Source organism: Thermochaetoides thermophila (assembly GCF_000221225.1).
Source record: "Thermochaetoides thermophila DSM 1495 unplaced genomic scaffold scf7180000011814, whole genome shotgun sequence".
NCBI lineage: Eukaryota > Fungi > Ascomycota > Sordariomycetes > Sordariales > Chaetomiaceae > Thermochaetoides > Thermochaetoides thermophila.
The window spans coordinates 433,979-447,081 of NW_006383030.1; the positions used below are offsets into that span (position 1 = coordinate 433,979).

Below are 13,103 nucleotides of genomic sequence, written 5' to 3' on the forward strand. Positions count from 1 at the left end.
ATAGGTGAGGTTCCTCCATCCCTTCCAGTGGCCAGAGTGCTTGACAGACAAAGAAAACGGAATATGAAAATGCAAACGGAAGACAAAACCCCAGACGCCATAACACAAGGTATGATCTTCCCCGTCCTCATTTATCTACCAGGAACGAAGGTATGTATAGAAGTACATACGGCAGCAACGCCATGAGTACTACCTCTTATTCAGGGGGCAAGAACGTTTCGAGAGAGGTATTGTTGCGGAATGTTCCGTCGGTTCTTTAATGACTTAATTGCTTGTCACCAAAGTATCCGGCTTGGTTTCGGTACATTCAGTCGCAGCTTGTACCGCAGTTTTGGAAATCTCAGCGGAGACTGGCTGGGGGACCCCGGGCGTCTGCTGCTGAGGGCAGGAAATGGCTGTGTTATCGGTTATGTCTGACAGCTCTTGCGTTTCTGAGTTACTCGCTTCATGCTCTGCTGTAGACTCGGCGGTTCGCCGTCCATCGTGGCTCGGCCTAGGACTCCGCTCCCCTTGAACACTCGGGACCGTGCTATAGCTCGAGGGATGGCGAGTATGACCTGTCGGAACGACACCGCCACCGATTCTACTCCAGAACATCTGTTCTCGTAAGCGAACGCTCTCCTCCCACGCCGCCTTCTCGGAATCCTCATCATCTGCTCGCCAATGACCATCTTTGACAATACGAAGGAACCCAAGAAACTCGCACGTTGACCGAACGCGAGCGAGACAGTAGCTGCAGAGAGGATACGCATTTTGGCTGGATTCCGATTCGCTGATCCGGAAGCGATGGGTACGGAGGAACTCTTCTTCTTCTCTCGACTCGCCACAGAGAGCGCACGGGAAGTGATCTGGCCTGACAACCTTGCCAAATCGCCCAGAGACCGTGGGAGGAGAGGGTTCGACGACCAGCGATCCCTCCGTGATGGCTGATAACACACTCCGGCGAGCAAGCCAAGAAAGGCCCGGTGCCATGTCAAGACGAAGTGTTGGCTCAATATCCTCAATGAGGGCCCGCTTGTAGAACTTTGTTTCTTTCAGAGGTGGGAGTGTTGGGGCACCAGCAGATGCACCAGCCCCAGCAGATGAAGCGGGTGCACTGGCGCTTTGGTGTGCGGTCGTCGAAGAGGTTCCTGTCGTGGCCAGCGAGGTCACTGACGCATTCGCCGGTACAATGTGCGACGCGACTGAGCCGAGGCCAATGCTGAGAGAAGCCAGTCCGGAAAACGTGGACCCTGTGGACAGGCGATTTGCCGAAAGCCTCTTCGATGTCCTGAGGAGCTCCTTGAAGTCATTGTATGCGGCCAGATCGGTCCGCAGGACAGGGCGCAGAAGATGAGTGAAACTTGTCGGGTAAGATGGTGTGAGTGGCAACGATAAGCTCTGATGACGCGAGCTAATCGATCGACTTGTCCCCTCCGGAGTATCAAACGTTGTGGCGCACGGTGAGGATGGAATAGTGGGCGGTGACTGCGTTTCTCTCTCGGCAGTCAGTTGCTCCATGACATGCTTGAGCTCTGCTAACTGTTCCTGCTGAGATTTCAGAAGACTTTCGGTATCAGCCAGCTGGGCGCGGAGCTGTTCGTTCTTTCGCTGAAGGAGTTCTTGCTCAGCACGGGCTTCTTCCTTTGCTGATATGACCATCTTGTTGGCCTCTTCGAAGAGTGCTGTCGTCAAATTCTCCAGCTCCTGTTCAATTTTTTTCTTCTGCTGCTCCATATCAAGTCGGGCTTTCTTCTCTTCAGCGAGGCGATTTAGGAGCTTAGTTTTCTCGGCTTCGACAGTTTTCCGCCTCACCCACACATCGCCCGCAAGCATTTCTCTTTGCTCTTCCACTTGTGCTTCTAGCTGCCGTATCCTTTCCCTGGCCCTCTCCAACTCCAGCCTCGCGGCTGCCAAGCTGTCGTCGAGAGCCGTCTGGTGATTGATGGCATTGATGAGTTTCGTACTTAGCGTGGCCACCTCATCGTCAAGATCTGGATGTTTGGGCATGGCTGCGGTGCTGTTTGCACTGGCAGGACTGAGAGCCCTGCTTCTGGGATCGGGGATGGTACTCAAGTCATTCTCGTCGTCAAATGTAATGGGAAAACATTTATTCGGTAGATGTGGCGTAGAAATATGGGAATGGGCGACGTCGGCGGTCATGGATGTTTCGACGGACGAGTTGGAGCGAGCATGTGAAAGGGGCTGGCTGGAGGAGGAGGGTTTGAGTATGCTCGACAGTGACCGGTGATGACCAAAGGTCGAACGACTGGTAGAAGGCTGGTGGGTTGACCAACCAGCAACGGCGACGAAGCTTTGTAGGAGCATGTGTCAGCGATTATCTTCCAATTCTTAAGCGTCTACGTATCATAGTGCCTTCCCGGGATGATATGTTTTGGGCCCCCGGGCCGACGTCAAGCTGGAGCTTCCCGCAGCATCAAGTCCCCAGCTCCGGGCCGCAGCCGACTGCAATACATGCGTGTAGGTACGTCCAATGGGTCATGGCAGGTCCGGGCAGAAGGAGCTGAGGAGCCTCCAGATCACGCCTTGAAGTAACTGCCTAAGTAGGTAATGTTGAGGAGCATACATACGAGTAATCCAGCTTGACGGCTGACAAGCGGACCACACCAGGGGCTGGCGGGTCCTATTTGCGGGAGCGCTCAAACAACCTGACGGGCCCTAACGGATTGCAGCTGTGCGATCGCGGTTGTACGGGGAATCTCTATGTTTATGCGCCGTTTGCTTTCGATCGTCCGAGATGTTCAGTGGGCAAAGGGAGGTCGACTGATCGATCGGGGCCGTTCAGGTGCCGAGCACGCAAGCAGCAGATGGCAGCGACCACAGCGCGGCTTTCGGAGAATATGTCGTCGCGATCGGACGAAGATCTCTATGGGCGAAACCAATTGGCAAAGTGCAAATCCGATATGACGGTTTGCTGATGCGTGGCAACCAAGAGCCGGTCCTTTCTTCCGAACAAAGATGAGAGCGAGATAAGGTTAAAGGACAGATGCGTCCAACCTGGTTGGCTTATCACGTTATACGTTATAGCAGAATGGTTCGGAGGATGGGAAGGAAGGGCAAACAGCGAACAGCGCTGTGGCGGTTGACGCCAGCCTCTTCAAGGTGGCCGGTGCCCACGATGGGAAAGGTGCCCAGTCGGACCGGGGTTCAGCTTTTTGGTTGCTTGGCCGGCCTAGCCCCCCCACTCGCTTGCAAGCTCTTAGCGGTAATGTTACGCAGCAAAACACGATGCCTTGTTTTAGCTTCTTGACCTCCATTCCCCAATTCATCCCCTTTTGGCTCGCAAGCTGCTTCAAGGTGTCTATGGCAGGCTTGAGTGACATCGGCAGACGCGGTACGAACAGTCGAGTTTCGCAATTGTTGCCAGCACACCTTGCAGGCAGCACGCTGCCGCTCGCACGTTTCAAACAAACGAGAGGGAACACAGCCGAGAGAGCAGGTTACAGCAATCCGTATTAAAGCTTTCCGCGGAACTGATTAGATTTATGAAAGTAATCCGATGGTTGCTGGTGGATTCCAACCCACTCAAGAATGCTTGTGGCCGGCCCCGCTCGCGTGCTGCATGCACTCCTCATCTTTTGCCTCACAGATGCCATGTGCTACTGACTCCAAAAAGAATAGTCCAACATCATGCGTTTTCTGGTTCCGGTCTGTCACAGTTGCCCAAGCCAGGGTGAAGTACAGGTTAACCTGACTATCACTTTAATGATCCCTTGTATCCATCCTTACAAGTGCGACATACACAAATAGCCTATTGAAGCCAACCTTGGAACGCATTGGCCTTTTTTATCAGGAGGTGTCTGCTGGGAAAAAAACAGGCATGCAGACTAGACCACGTGCCTAATCACCCCAAGGATCCACAAAAACACAGCTCACGACCCAAGGTTTTCTTCGAGCCCCACCGCTTGTGGGTAGTTTAAGTTGAAGAAAATGATATTATCGTAGTAAGCGAAGAAAAGCTTCTATCAATGCGCATCTGTCATAGCGTGTGCACTTATGTACATAAGAATATTACACCTCATTCCATAGCACGAACGATGCGCACCACTTGCGCATGACCAGCACCGCAGTCGAATGATCCCCAGCACCCTTGACTGATGAGCAACACAGCAGAACGTCACCCTCCCCCTTCGATACATGCTGGGCTTATCCGTACAGTATATCCCTCACATAACTCTGTGGTTCCTAATGAAGATGCCTTGTATTCTAAGACCTTTTGGAAATATATGTTTCCATACCGAGGGTTTTTTTTTCTGTATAAGGTAGTTTCCATTTCGTCAATTCTGAGTGGAAACTGCCTTCACATTACATGGCGGCAGCATCAAACAGACAGCAAAAATTCAAAAGCAGTCTAAGTCCGTTGACATGTACAGCAATCAATCAAATATAAGGAGATCTAGGACTAGCGTATCGTCCTTGCCGGCACGTAGGGTTGCTGACATGCCCCAACTCAAAGAGTGTCAGCGTGTATCCCCCAGCAACGCGAGTCGTCAAGATCAAAACAAATCCATGCCCTCCCTCTTGCAGATCAAATCACTTTTCCGTCCCACATACCCCTTTTAAACTCCCGGGTTTTACCATTTGACTACGTCTAGATAGGGAGTCAAAGTGTATGAAGTGTTACGAGGAGTGAAGGGGCAAAGCCACTGCCCCGGATGTTAATCGTACAAGCTCAGAGTGAATGGACAGTAACAACGATATGCCTAGAGCTCTTCCTTTTCCTCATCTGCCTTGGCAGTCGCTTCATTAACTTCGCTCGCTGGTTTAGGAGCGTGATTCTCTTGTTCATTCTCGCCTTCGACGCTCTGCTTAGCCTCGGGGATGGCTTCATCAGGAATCAGGCTCTGAGAAGTCGAACGATCGACGCCTATGAATTGAGGCATTAGCGTAAGTGTTTAAAGCTTTTATGAGTAAAGCCGCCGAAATAATCAATACCTTCGACATCGGGATGCGGAGGAGCAACTCCCTGGTTATCAAGTCCCTCTGGCAGCTTCTCTCCCGGCGGGAGGATGATCGTGTTGCCCTGAGAGTCAATGATGCGAGTACGGGTCTCATATCTGGTCTTAAACTCGACCTTGCCTTCCAAGGCTTTAACTTGTTCCTCGTTCAATAGGTTGCCATATTGGTCACGGTACTCAATGTGCTCCTCTTTGTGGATAACCTTTTGGTTTGGTGGCAAAGGAGCACCAGACACCTGTTGCTTTACCTCTTCCTTCTGTTTCTGATCGGCAACAGGGATCTGGGCACCCTTACCACCGACTGCCTTCGGCTGCTGAGCCTTTACTGACTGTTGAGCAGTCTGAGAAGCCATTGGTGAGGAAGTGAATGTCTGCACAGTTTTGTATGCATCATACTGCAAGGGGCATAATTGTTAGTACGAGCCTAGCTTTGAAGTCTGCGTCAAATGGGCCAATATTTCCGTATTCTCTTGTCATGATAAAATGCCAAATGTAATGTCTTTTCATGACCCGCGGCATGAATTGAATGAATATTCTCCTGTCTATCCTCTTTGTGGGAGCCTTCTCTGTGGGATTTTACTTACGTTGTCCAAAAAAGTGTTGCAATCCCAGTCCCAAGTCTTGAACAGCTTGACGCGCTTGCACTCCGCCTTGGTCCATGCATTGCCATACGCAAGAGGAGAGAGCAAAGTAAAGACAATGAAGGAAAGAGTCAAGAACACAATGACGCCGAGTCTGCCGATCATCGGTTTGTCCTTGAGGCCGAACAGAGAAAATCGGTAGGAAACGAAGTCGTAGATCTGGCAAAGTGCGATGATCGAGAAGTATAGAGCAGGGAAGTAGTGGTGCAAAAATAACTGCCTCTTCATGAGATAGAACGGGAAGTAATGAAGAGCCCAGCCAAGAACAGAGGTACCGATCTCGTAATCAAACCGCTTGAAGACGGGATTAGCGTAGTCGTTGCAGCTCCGCTGCCATCTGAGTATCGCGATGCCCTTGAAGACAATATAGATAGCAACGGCAGCACTAGCGCTCCACCAGATGAGCGGGTTGCCAATCAGATAGACCTGACGGTGATCTTTGCCCCAGAAATTGATACCGCGGCGGAGAATGGGCCAGGAAGGAGGGCGAGAGTCCCAGGCATGAGAATCCGTAAGGCCGGCGTTTGTCTTCCACATAACCTTCTGGAGCTCCCAGAACTTGCCAAAGAAGCCCGGATTGCGATAGTTGACCTTTTCAACATCAGGACCAAGCAGGGGATGTTCGTTAGACTCAATGTACCAGAGACTGTTGGGAAGCGTACCGCCGCGAGCGCAGGTCACCTCCTGCTGCTCCGACGCCCAGTCGGGAAGTTTGACTTTATGCGAAAACAGCACGCAACCGGTCATAACATGAACGAGCCTGAACTTGGTGTCGATGGTACGCAGACGCTCCTGGGCAACACCAGGCTTCGACTTCTTCTTCACAATCTCAACCCGGAATAGATCGTTGGCATCGCCGTCAAAACCCTCGTAGCCATAAGCGGAGACCTCGTTTTGCCAATCTGCTTCAGTAATTGGCGGCCGAATGTCGTGAGAATGCAGTCGACGATGAGTAGCCAGGTGATATAGCCGAATGATATCACCGTTCTTGACATACTGCGGCTCAGGTAGCTTGTACCATGCATTGGTGCCATTGATAGGCTGGCCGTTCGAGTCGAGAGGTTGTGTCTGATTCTCAAGAAGCCACAAGTTGTTATCGTCCTTATGTGGGTAAAGGGTGACCTGCTGCTGCTTCGAACCAGTTGGATACATCAGAGGGTGAGAATGAAGATAGCCACCCTGTGTGTTCACGTGCCGGATAACAAGCCGGCTGCCAAACAAAACGTCGGCAGGGACATCCTTCATGGCCTTCGTTCTTAGGGTTGACTGGAACTCGGGGCTCATGAATCCATCCCCATCGCCAGGATTCACCAGGCAAAGGAAATGAATGGCAAACATACTCATGTAGATGCCCAGAGGGATAACAATCAGACAGAAAGCCCGGGCCAAGAAGTGCTTAGCAAAGATGCGCTGCCGGCACGTTAGTTGATGTTCTATTCCAGGATTCAGTGAGGGGCATGGACGTACGATTGTAACATGCTTGTAATCACCAAGCAAGACCCAAAGCTGAACAAGAGTCAAGAAGCCAACCCAGGCAATCGTGAAGAGACCAACCCATTTGATACTGAAGGTAATTCCCAGACCAATGCCAGTCATAAACAGCCAGAACCACCAACTCAGACTGAAGGCACGCGAGGGGCCGAGCTCATGCTGGTTAGTGAAGGATGTGAAGGCCAGGGCAGTGAACCCCGTGGCGATCATAAGGGGAGAGTCGAGAAGAATCAGACGGGCCTGAGTCAAGAGACCGTTCTCTACAACAGGAGGTACATCAGTAAGTGTTCAGAGGATCAGCTTTTGCGGGTGCCAACGGACCGAAAATAATAAGGCCAGCGCCCATAACGGCAGTGGAGGTACGGCAGCCGGCAGCTTTGAGTGTCAAGAACATAACGGGAGCGAGCAGGATGCCGCAAATTGCAGGGAACATGCGCATCGCAACATACGGAACGCCCGGCTCCAGATAATCCTTCCCAATGTCCTTGAAGTCGAAGTTGCCATCAAAACCAGCAAGCCAGCCGAACAATGTAATCATGAGCTTGGCGAGCGGAGGATGAACGTCCATGAAGAATTTGCCCTTGATATACTTCGAAGCGAAACCGCCGAAGCTGTATTGATGATGCCGTCAGCTGCGCCGCTGCATGAAGGGATACCTGAATCTGGGGAGTGCGGATTGCTTCGTAGCACGTACTGGACCTCATCGAAGACGACGCTGCTGGGTTGGTAGATGCGGAACAGCCGCACAAGGGCAGAGACCGCAGTAATTGCCAGCATGATTTTGTAATCGGAAATGGGGAGCAAGAAAACATCGTGGTCCTCGACACCCTCGGAGGAGTAGTCATCAGGCTTGGGCTTCGCCGACTTGGATTTGGATTTGGTGCTCGCATTCCCGGGAGCAGGTGGTGGCGATGCCCGCGCCGGTGGCTTTGCGCTCGACGATCGAGCCATGCTGGGCAATACGGGACAATTGCGGCTAAGCTGTCGAGTGTCTTGGTATAGCAGACCGTCCTGTATCAGAGTTGAAGTAAATTTCTCGAACGGGAGTGGCAGTTAAGCCGTTAAGCCGCGAAACAGGAAGATCAGTGATCAACAAAGCGGAGTAAACGAGAGTCGAGAAGTGTCAAGCTTGAATTACAAGGCTAGCATGGGATTCCGAACCGAAGGAAAACAGAAGGATAGAAGGGCCAACAGGCCACGATAGAAAATAGAATGTTCAATGTAGGAAGAAGGATAAGACGAGAAAACCTCGCCAACGCTGTCGGTCTCCTTTGACCTCGGAGCTGGAAAGGGGTTGTGATGAAAGGTTGCGTCGCCGGCACAGCCATAAATTGAGAACAAGCTGAAGTGGCCTTTAACCCCTGCCGCCTACCAGGCCAAAACAGGCCATCCCAACGGGTGTTGCGGCCCGCTCACCCCACGATTGGCCCAAAGTTGGCCTGCACGGACCACACTGCAATCTGGCAGCTTGGCTTGCAGCCTGCTGGGCCCAGCTGCGGTTTGCTACAAAACTTCCCTATTGAAAATACTCAGGTAATTACTTGACTAGGTAAAATGACGTTATCTATACCTGTCTAAGCAGCCATAACGCAAGATGGCATTCACTGCTGACGACTCAAAGAACGTTAAACTATGTGGACATTGAGCAACCATGAACACAGAAACCTAAGATAGATAAGGAGTATGACCGCCAAGTCCTTACAAGCACGGCATTTGACCAGGCCCTTCCCATTCGGACAATCCATTTCCAGATTACCGTGCAGCATGTGGGTTGTAAGGAAAACGGATCCATGACATTACAAAGACCGACGTCAAGGTTGCGCATTTGTGCTACCGTGCTCTCCGTACTGTGTATGCGCAAGGCTGAAGGTGCCAAGCCTTTCTCGAATCGTTTGGCCGGCCTTTGAACACAATCAAGCGCGATTCACGCTCCCGCCTCAAAACTTGTCACTCAAAGCAGCACGCCCAAGTCCCACGCAACTCAGTCGTTCAGAAACCGAGCGCGATGCCCGGCCCGACGACAAATGGCGATGCAGCCGCTGCGGCAGCGGCCCAACTTGATAACCTCAAGCCGCCGCCGGGCATTATTATCCCCCCTCCAGGCGAGATCCGCGAGGCTATCGAAAAAACAGCCGGCTACGTGATGCGCGGCGGTGCCGGCCTCGAACAGCGAATTCGAGACAACCATGGAAAGAATCCGAAGTTCAGCTTTTTGATGTCCCCAAATGACCCGTACAATGCCTACTACGAATGGCGCAAAGCCGAAATCAGGGCCGGCCGCGGCACCGCCATCTCGGCCGGGCGCGTGGGTGAGGCTGCTGCCACTCCCGCGACGGCGAAGCCAGCTGGCCCTCCAAAGCCTCCCGATTTCCAGTTTTCAGCTCGTATGCCTCGCATGAGCCAGAAAGACTTGGAGATTGTGCGACTGACTGCCCTCTTTGTCGCCAAGAACGGCCGCCAATTCATGACACAGCTTGCCCAGCGTGAGGCCGGCAATCCCCAGTTCCAGTTTCTAATTCCCAATCACACATTCCATAACTTCTTTCAGAGCATGATCGACCAATATACGATTTTGTTGCGCGACAGTGGAGTCAATGGCGAAGGCAGCAAGGCTCAGCAGGATCGCATCGAGGAGCTCCGACAAAACGTTGCCGACAAATACAGAATCCTGACGCGCGCAAAGCAGAGAGCGGAGTATGCGAAGTGGCAAGAGGCCGAAAAAGCTAAAAAAGAGGAGGAGGCCGAGAAGAAGAAGCTAGAATTTGCCCGCATTGACTGGAACGACTTTGTCGTCGTCGAGACCATCATCTTTACCGAAGCCGACGACCAGGCCAACCTTCCTCCTCCGACAACCCTCAATGACCTCCAGTACGCCTCTCTTGAAGAGCGAAACAAAGTTTCTATCAGCTCAGCACTCCGCATCGAGGAGGCATTTCCATTCGACGATACAAGCTACAATGCCCATCCACCCCCTCCAGCTTATGCCACCCAAGCACCTGCTGCGCAACCAATACCGGCACCGGCACCTACACCGGCACCAACGCCTGCACCAGTGTCCCAGGCATACGGCACTTCAGCGCCTGTTGCCGATCGCACTAAGCCCACTGGACACGAGGCTCCTGCGCAAAACGAACAAGACCGATTGCGCCCTCAGCCAGTGCAGGCTGCTGGTGGCCCTGTACCTATGAAGATCAAAGAGAATTACGTGCCGCGCGCTGCCCAGCGTGCTGCTAACAAATTTGGCACTCAGACTGCCATGTGCCCGAATTGCAAGCAACAAATTCCTCTCAGTGAAATGGATGAGCACATGAGAAGTAAGTCCGGACTTGAATTTCTACCAGTCGATAGTTTTCTGTGCACCATCACTAACGTCTTAAAGTCGAGCTGTTGGATCCCCGTTGGAAGGAACAGAAAGCAAAGGCAGAGGCCAGATACGCCACGACTAACCTGTCCACGGTGGATGTCGCCAATAATCTTAAGCGTCTTGCCAGCCAACGAAGCGATGTGTTCGACACGTCCACTGGTCAGACAGTCTCAGAAGAAGAGCTCGCCCGTCGGAAGAAGGTTGCACTTGGCACAGCTGATAACACTCCCGACGGCAGGAGTCAGATGCAGACCTTCAACCTTGACGAGCAGATCCGTGCTATCCACCAGAAATTCGCTGACAAGAAATAAACACGCTTCGGGAATTTGCTTGGCACTTAGACCGCGTTTGATTAAGAAACACTAATTGCCAGGCCTCTAACCCAATCATGAAGCCATATGGTATAATTTCCTGTATCTCAAAAGGACGGCGTCGGTGTTAGGCGTTTGGGGGTCAAAGCGGTAGGTGAGAATTATCACCTTAAGGTTTGTTGTTGAAGCTCATACCAGCTGGCATCATAGTGGCTTCTGGCACAAAAGTCGGAAAGAGACAACTTCTAACTATGTGCTGTATGATATCGCGACATAAGGAAACATGCAGAGAGATTGACCAGTTAAGCATTGTATGCTTGATCCCGTACATTGAATCTTGAATACCTATGTCTGATATGGATGCCCACCGTTTTGGAACATATGCCACGTTCTGCCGTAGAGAATCGAAGTCGATCGGGACGCCGGGTATCAAGTGCTTCAAAGAGCTCCTTGAGGGAAGGGCGGGATGATCAAAACATGGAAACGCACTGTGTCAGGGGACTGTGAAACGAGATGGTAATGTGGTGTAATCGGTACACCATACCATGCGACCATCATCACGATAAGCGGGTTCAAAATGGAATCTTCTACCCCACCCTCTGAGCGCTGTGGTGGCTTGGCTGGTGAACGATCACAGGCCAACAACCTTGGAACAACCACCTAACCCCCCTCCCAAACACAAACCTCTGAGACAGTTTACTTTCCATCAACTATCAACCGTACTCTGCTGCACTACAGAAACGCAGCGCTTCGGCGCATCGGAGAACAACTCGAAAGGTCGCGAAGAGAAGGGGTGTTCGGTGACTTCGGTCTATTTCCTATTACCAGCTTCGCCCCGCCAACGTACCTTACGACCACCCAAGTACATCTCGAAACATCAGCATGTCCTCTCCCCAGAGTTACGACACGGCTACTGCTGTTCCTGGAGCAGAGGACCAGCAGCAAACAACGCAGCAGCCGCAATCTCCGCCCAAGTCGCCATCTTCAACCGACAAGCGTGCTCTCGCCGCTGCGGCTGCCGCTCGCTTACACCGTCCCATTATGCCAACGTTACCAGAATCGCGGCCGCAGACGTTTGACGAGATCTATGGGCCACCAGAGAACTTCCTCGAAATTGAAGTACTGATTGCACTCCTTCTTCTTCTCAACCCTCCCACTTCAATCGAAGAACGACACGCGCTGACCAGCCTCATCATCAGGTGCGCAACCCACAGACGCATGGCGTTGGTCGGCACATGTACACCGACTACGAAATCGTCTGTCGCACAAATATCCCAGCCTTTAAGCTGCGCCAGTCATCAGTGCGGCGACGGTACTCGGATTTTGAATACTTCCGCGATATTCTGGAACGCGAGAGCGCTCGTGTGACTATCCCTCCACTTCCCGGCAAAGTGTTTACCAACCGTTTCAGTGACGAGGTCATCGAGAATCGGAGAGCGGGGTTGGAGAAGTTCCTCAAGATCGTTGTTGGACACCCCCTGCTGCAGACGGGGAGCAAGGTATTGGCTGCTTTTGTGCAGGGTGAGTATAGCTCTTATCTCGAATGTTGTAAGTAGGAGTGATGGCTAACAGCAAAGGCAGACCCGAACTGGGACCGCAACGCTTGGTAAAGCTTCTGAACACTCAAAGACGATAACCGCAAAATATGACGACGACAACGCTGCCTGGACCGGGCTATTCGGTTGACACACCCATCACCCCCAACCAACGTAACTGAACGGATTAAGTTCAATCGGTCCACTAATTATTGACCGCCAGCCGTACGAAGAAAGCATACGCAGATCTCCTGTATGTCGGCTCGTGACAGCTTAGTTGAGATATGATAAGGATTGGCAACGTGTATGCCATTCAAGGACGAGTAAACTATGTTTTTCCCCGACAGCACACAAACATACTCCTCATACTGTAAGTATATTGCCAACAGGGCTACATGCGCCACAAATGTCTTCTCATTCCCAAGTTGTGAAGCGTCCTTCTCATTCAAGTCTTGTTCAGGGAAGTATAAGGAGTTGGAAGAGGGAGGTTGTTGTTTGTGTCACCAATCGGTCTCTACTGGAGTGGGTTTTATGGGTCAGAAGTCACCAGAGACAACTCGCCAGACCGATACTTTGGCCCTTTTTTTTTCAACATGTGTCTTACTGATGCATGGCAACTCCTTGTTTCCGCATTCAAGATAGCAATTCGTTCTTGTGCTTACCTGCCTTCTGAACAATGGAAACCTTGGCAATTGACACCTGCTCATGCGGCCCATTGTCGATGAACTTATAATATCAATTGAGCTGAGAGGAGATCTATCCCGCCCAGCTGACAGTTGAGGCAACAAAACAGCCTGTTCCCT

At 51.8% G+C, this 13,103-nt stretch overlaps 4 protein-coding genes across 4 annotated transcripts; 2 read left to right on the plus strand and 2 right to left on the minus strand.

The window, feature by feature from the left end:
• Positions 1 to 264: 264 nt before the first annotated feature.
• CTHT_0011530 (putative GDP-GTP exchange factor) lies at positions 265 to 1,989 on the minus strand (the record flags this gene model as incomplete). Its single annotated transcript, XM_006691609.1, has 1 exon — positions 265 to 1,989. The coding sequence occupies one exon, from the start codon at positions 1,987 to 1,989 to the stop codon at positions 265 to 267; it is 1,725 nt and encodes a 574-aa protein (XP_006691672.1).
• Positions 1,990 to 4,703: 2,714 nt separating this feature from the next.
• Positions 4,704 to 8,041, minus strand: CTHT_0011540 (uncharacterized protein; the record flags this gene model as incomplete). Its single annotated transcript, XM_006691610.1, has 6 exons — positions 4,704 to 4,867; positions 4,936 to 5,353; positions 5,543 to 7,009; positions 7,067 to 7,350; positions 7,412 to 7,701; positions 7,785 to 8,041. 6 exons carry the CDS (start codon positions 8,039 to 8,041, stop codon positions 4,704 to 4,706), a joined length of 2,880 nt encoding a protein of 959 aa, XP_006691673.1.
• A 1,054-nt stretch (positions 8,042 to 9,095) lies between these two features.
• CTHT_0011550 (putative pre-mRNA splicing factor) lies at positions 9,096 to 10,765 on the plus strand (the record flags this gene model as incomplete). The annotated part of the gene is made up of 2 exons (XM_006691611.1): positions 9,096 to 10,404; positions 10,470 to 10,765. 2 exons carry the CDS (start codon positions 9,096 to 9,098, stop codon positions 10,763 to 10,765), a joined length of 1,605 nt encoding a protein of 534 aa, XP_006691674.1.
• An 882-nt stretch (positions 10,766 to 11,647) lies between these two features.
• On the plus strand, positions 11,648 to 12,375 carry CTHT_0011560 (uncharacterized protein; the record flags this gene model as incomplete). Its single annotated transcript, XM_006691612.1, has 3 exons — positions 11,648 to 11,884; positions 11,965 to 12,286; positions 12,347 to 12,375. The coding sequence occupies 3 exons, from the start codon at positions 11,648 to 11,650 to the stop codon at positions 12,373 to 12,375; spliced, it is 588 nt and encodes a 195-aa protein (XP_006691675.1).
• Between the last annotated feature and the right edge of the window lie 728 nt (positions 12,376 to 13,103).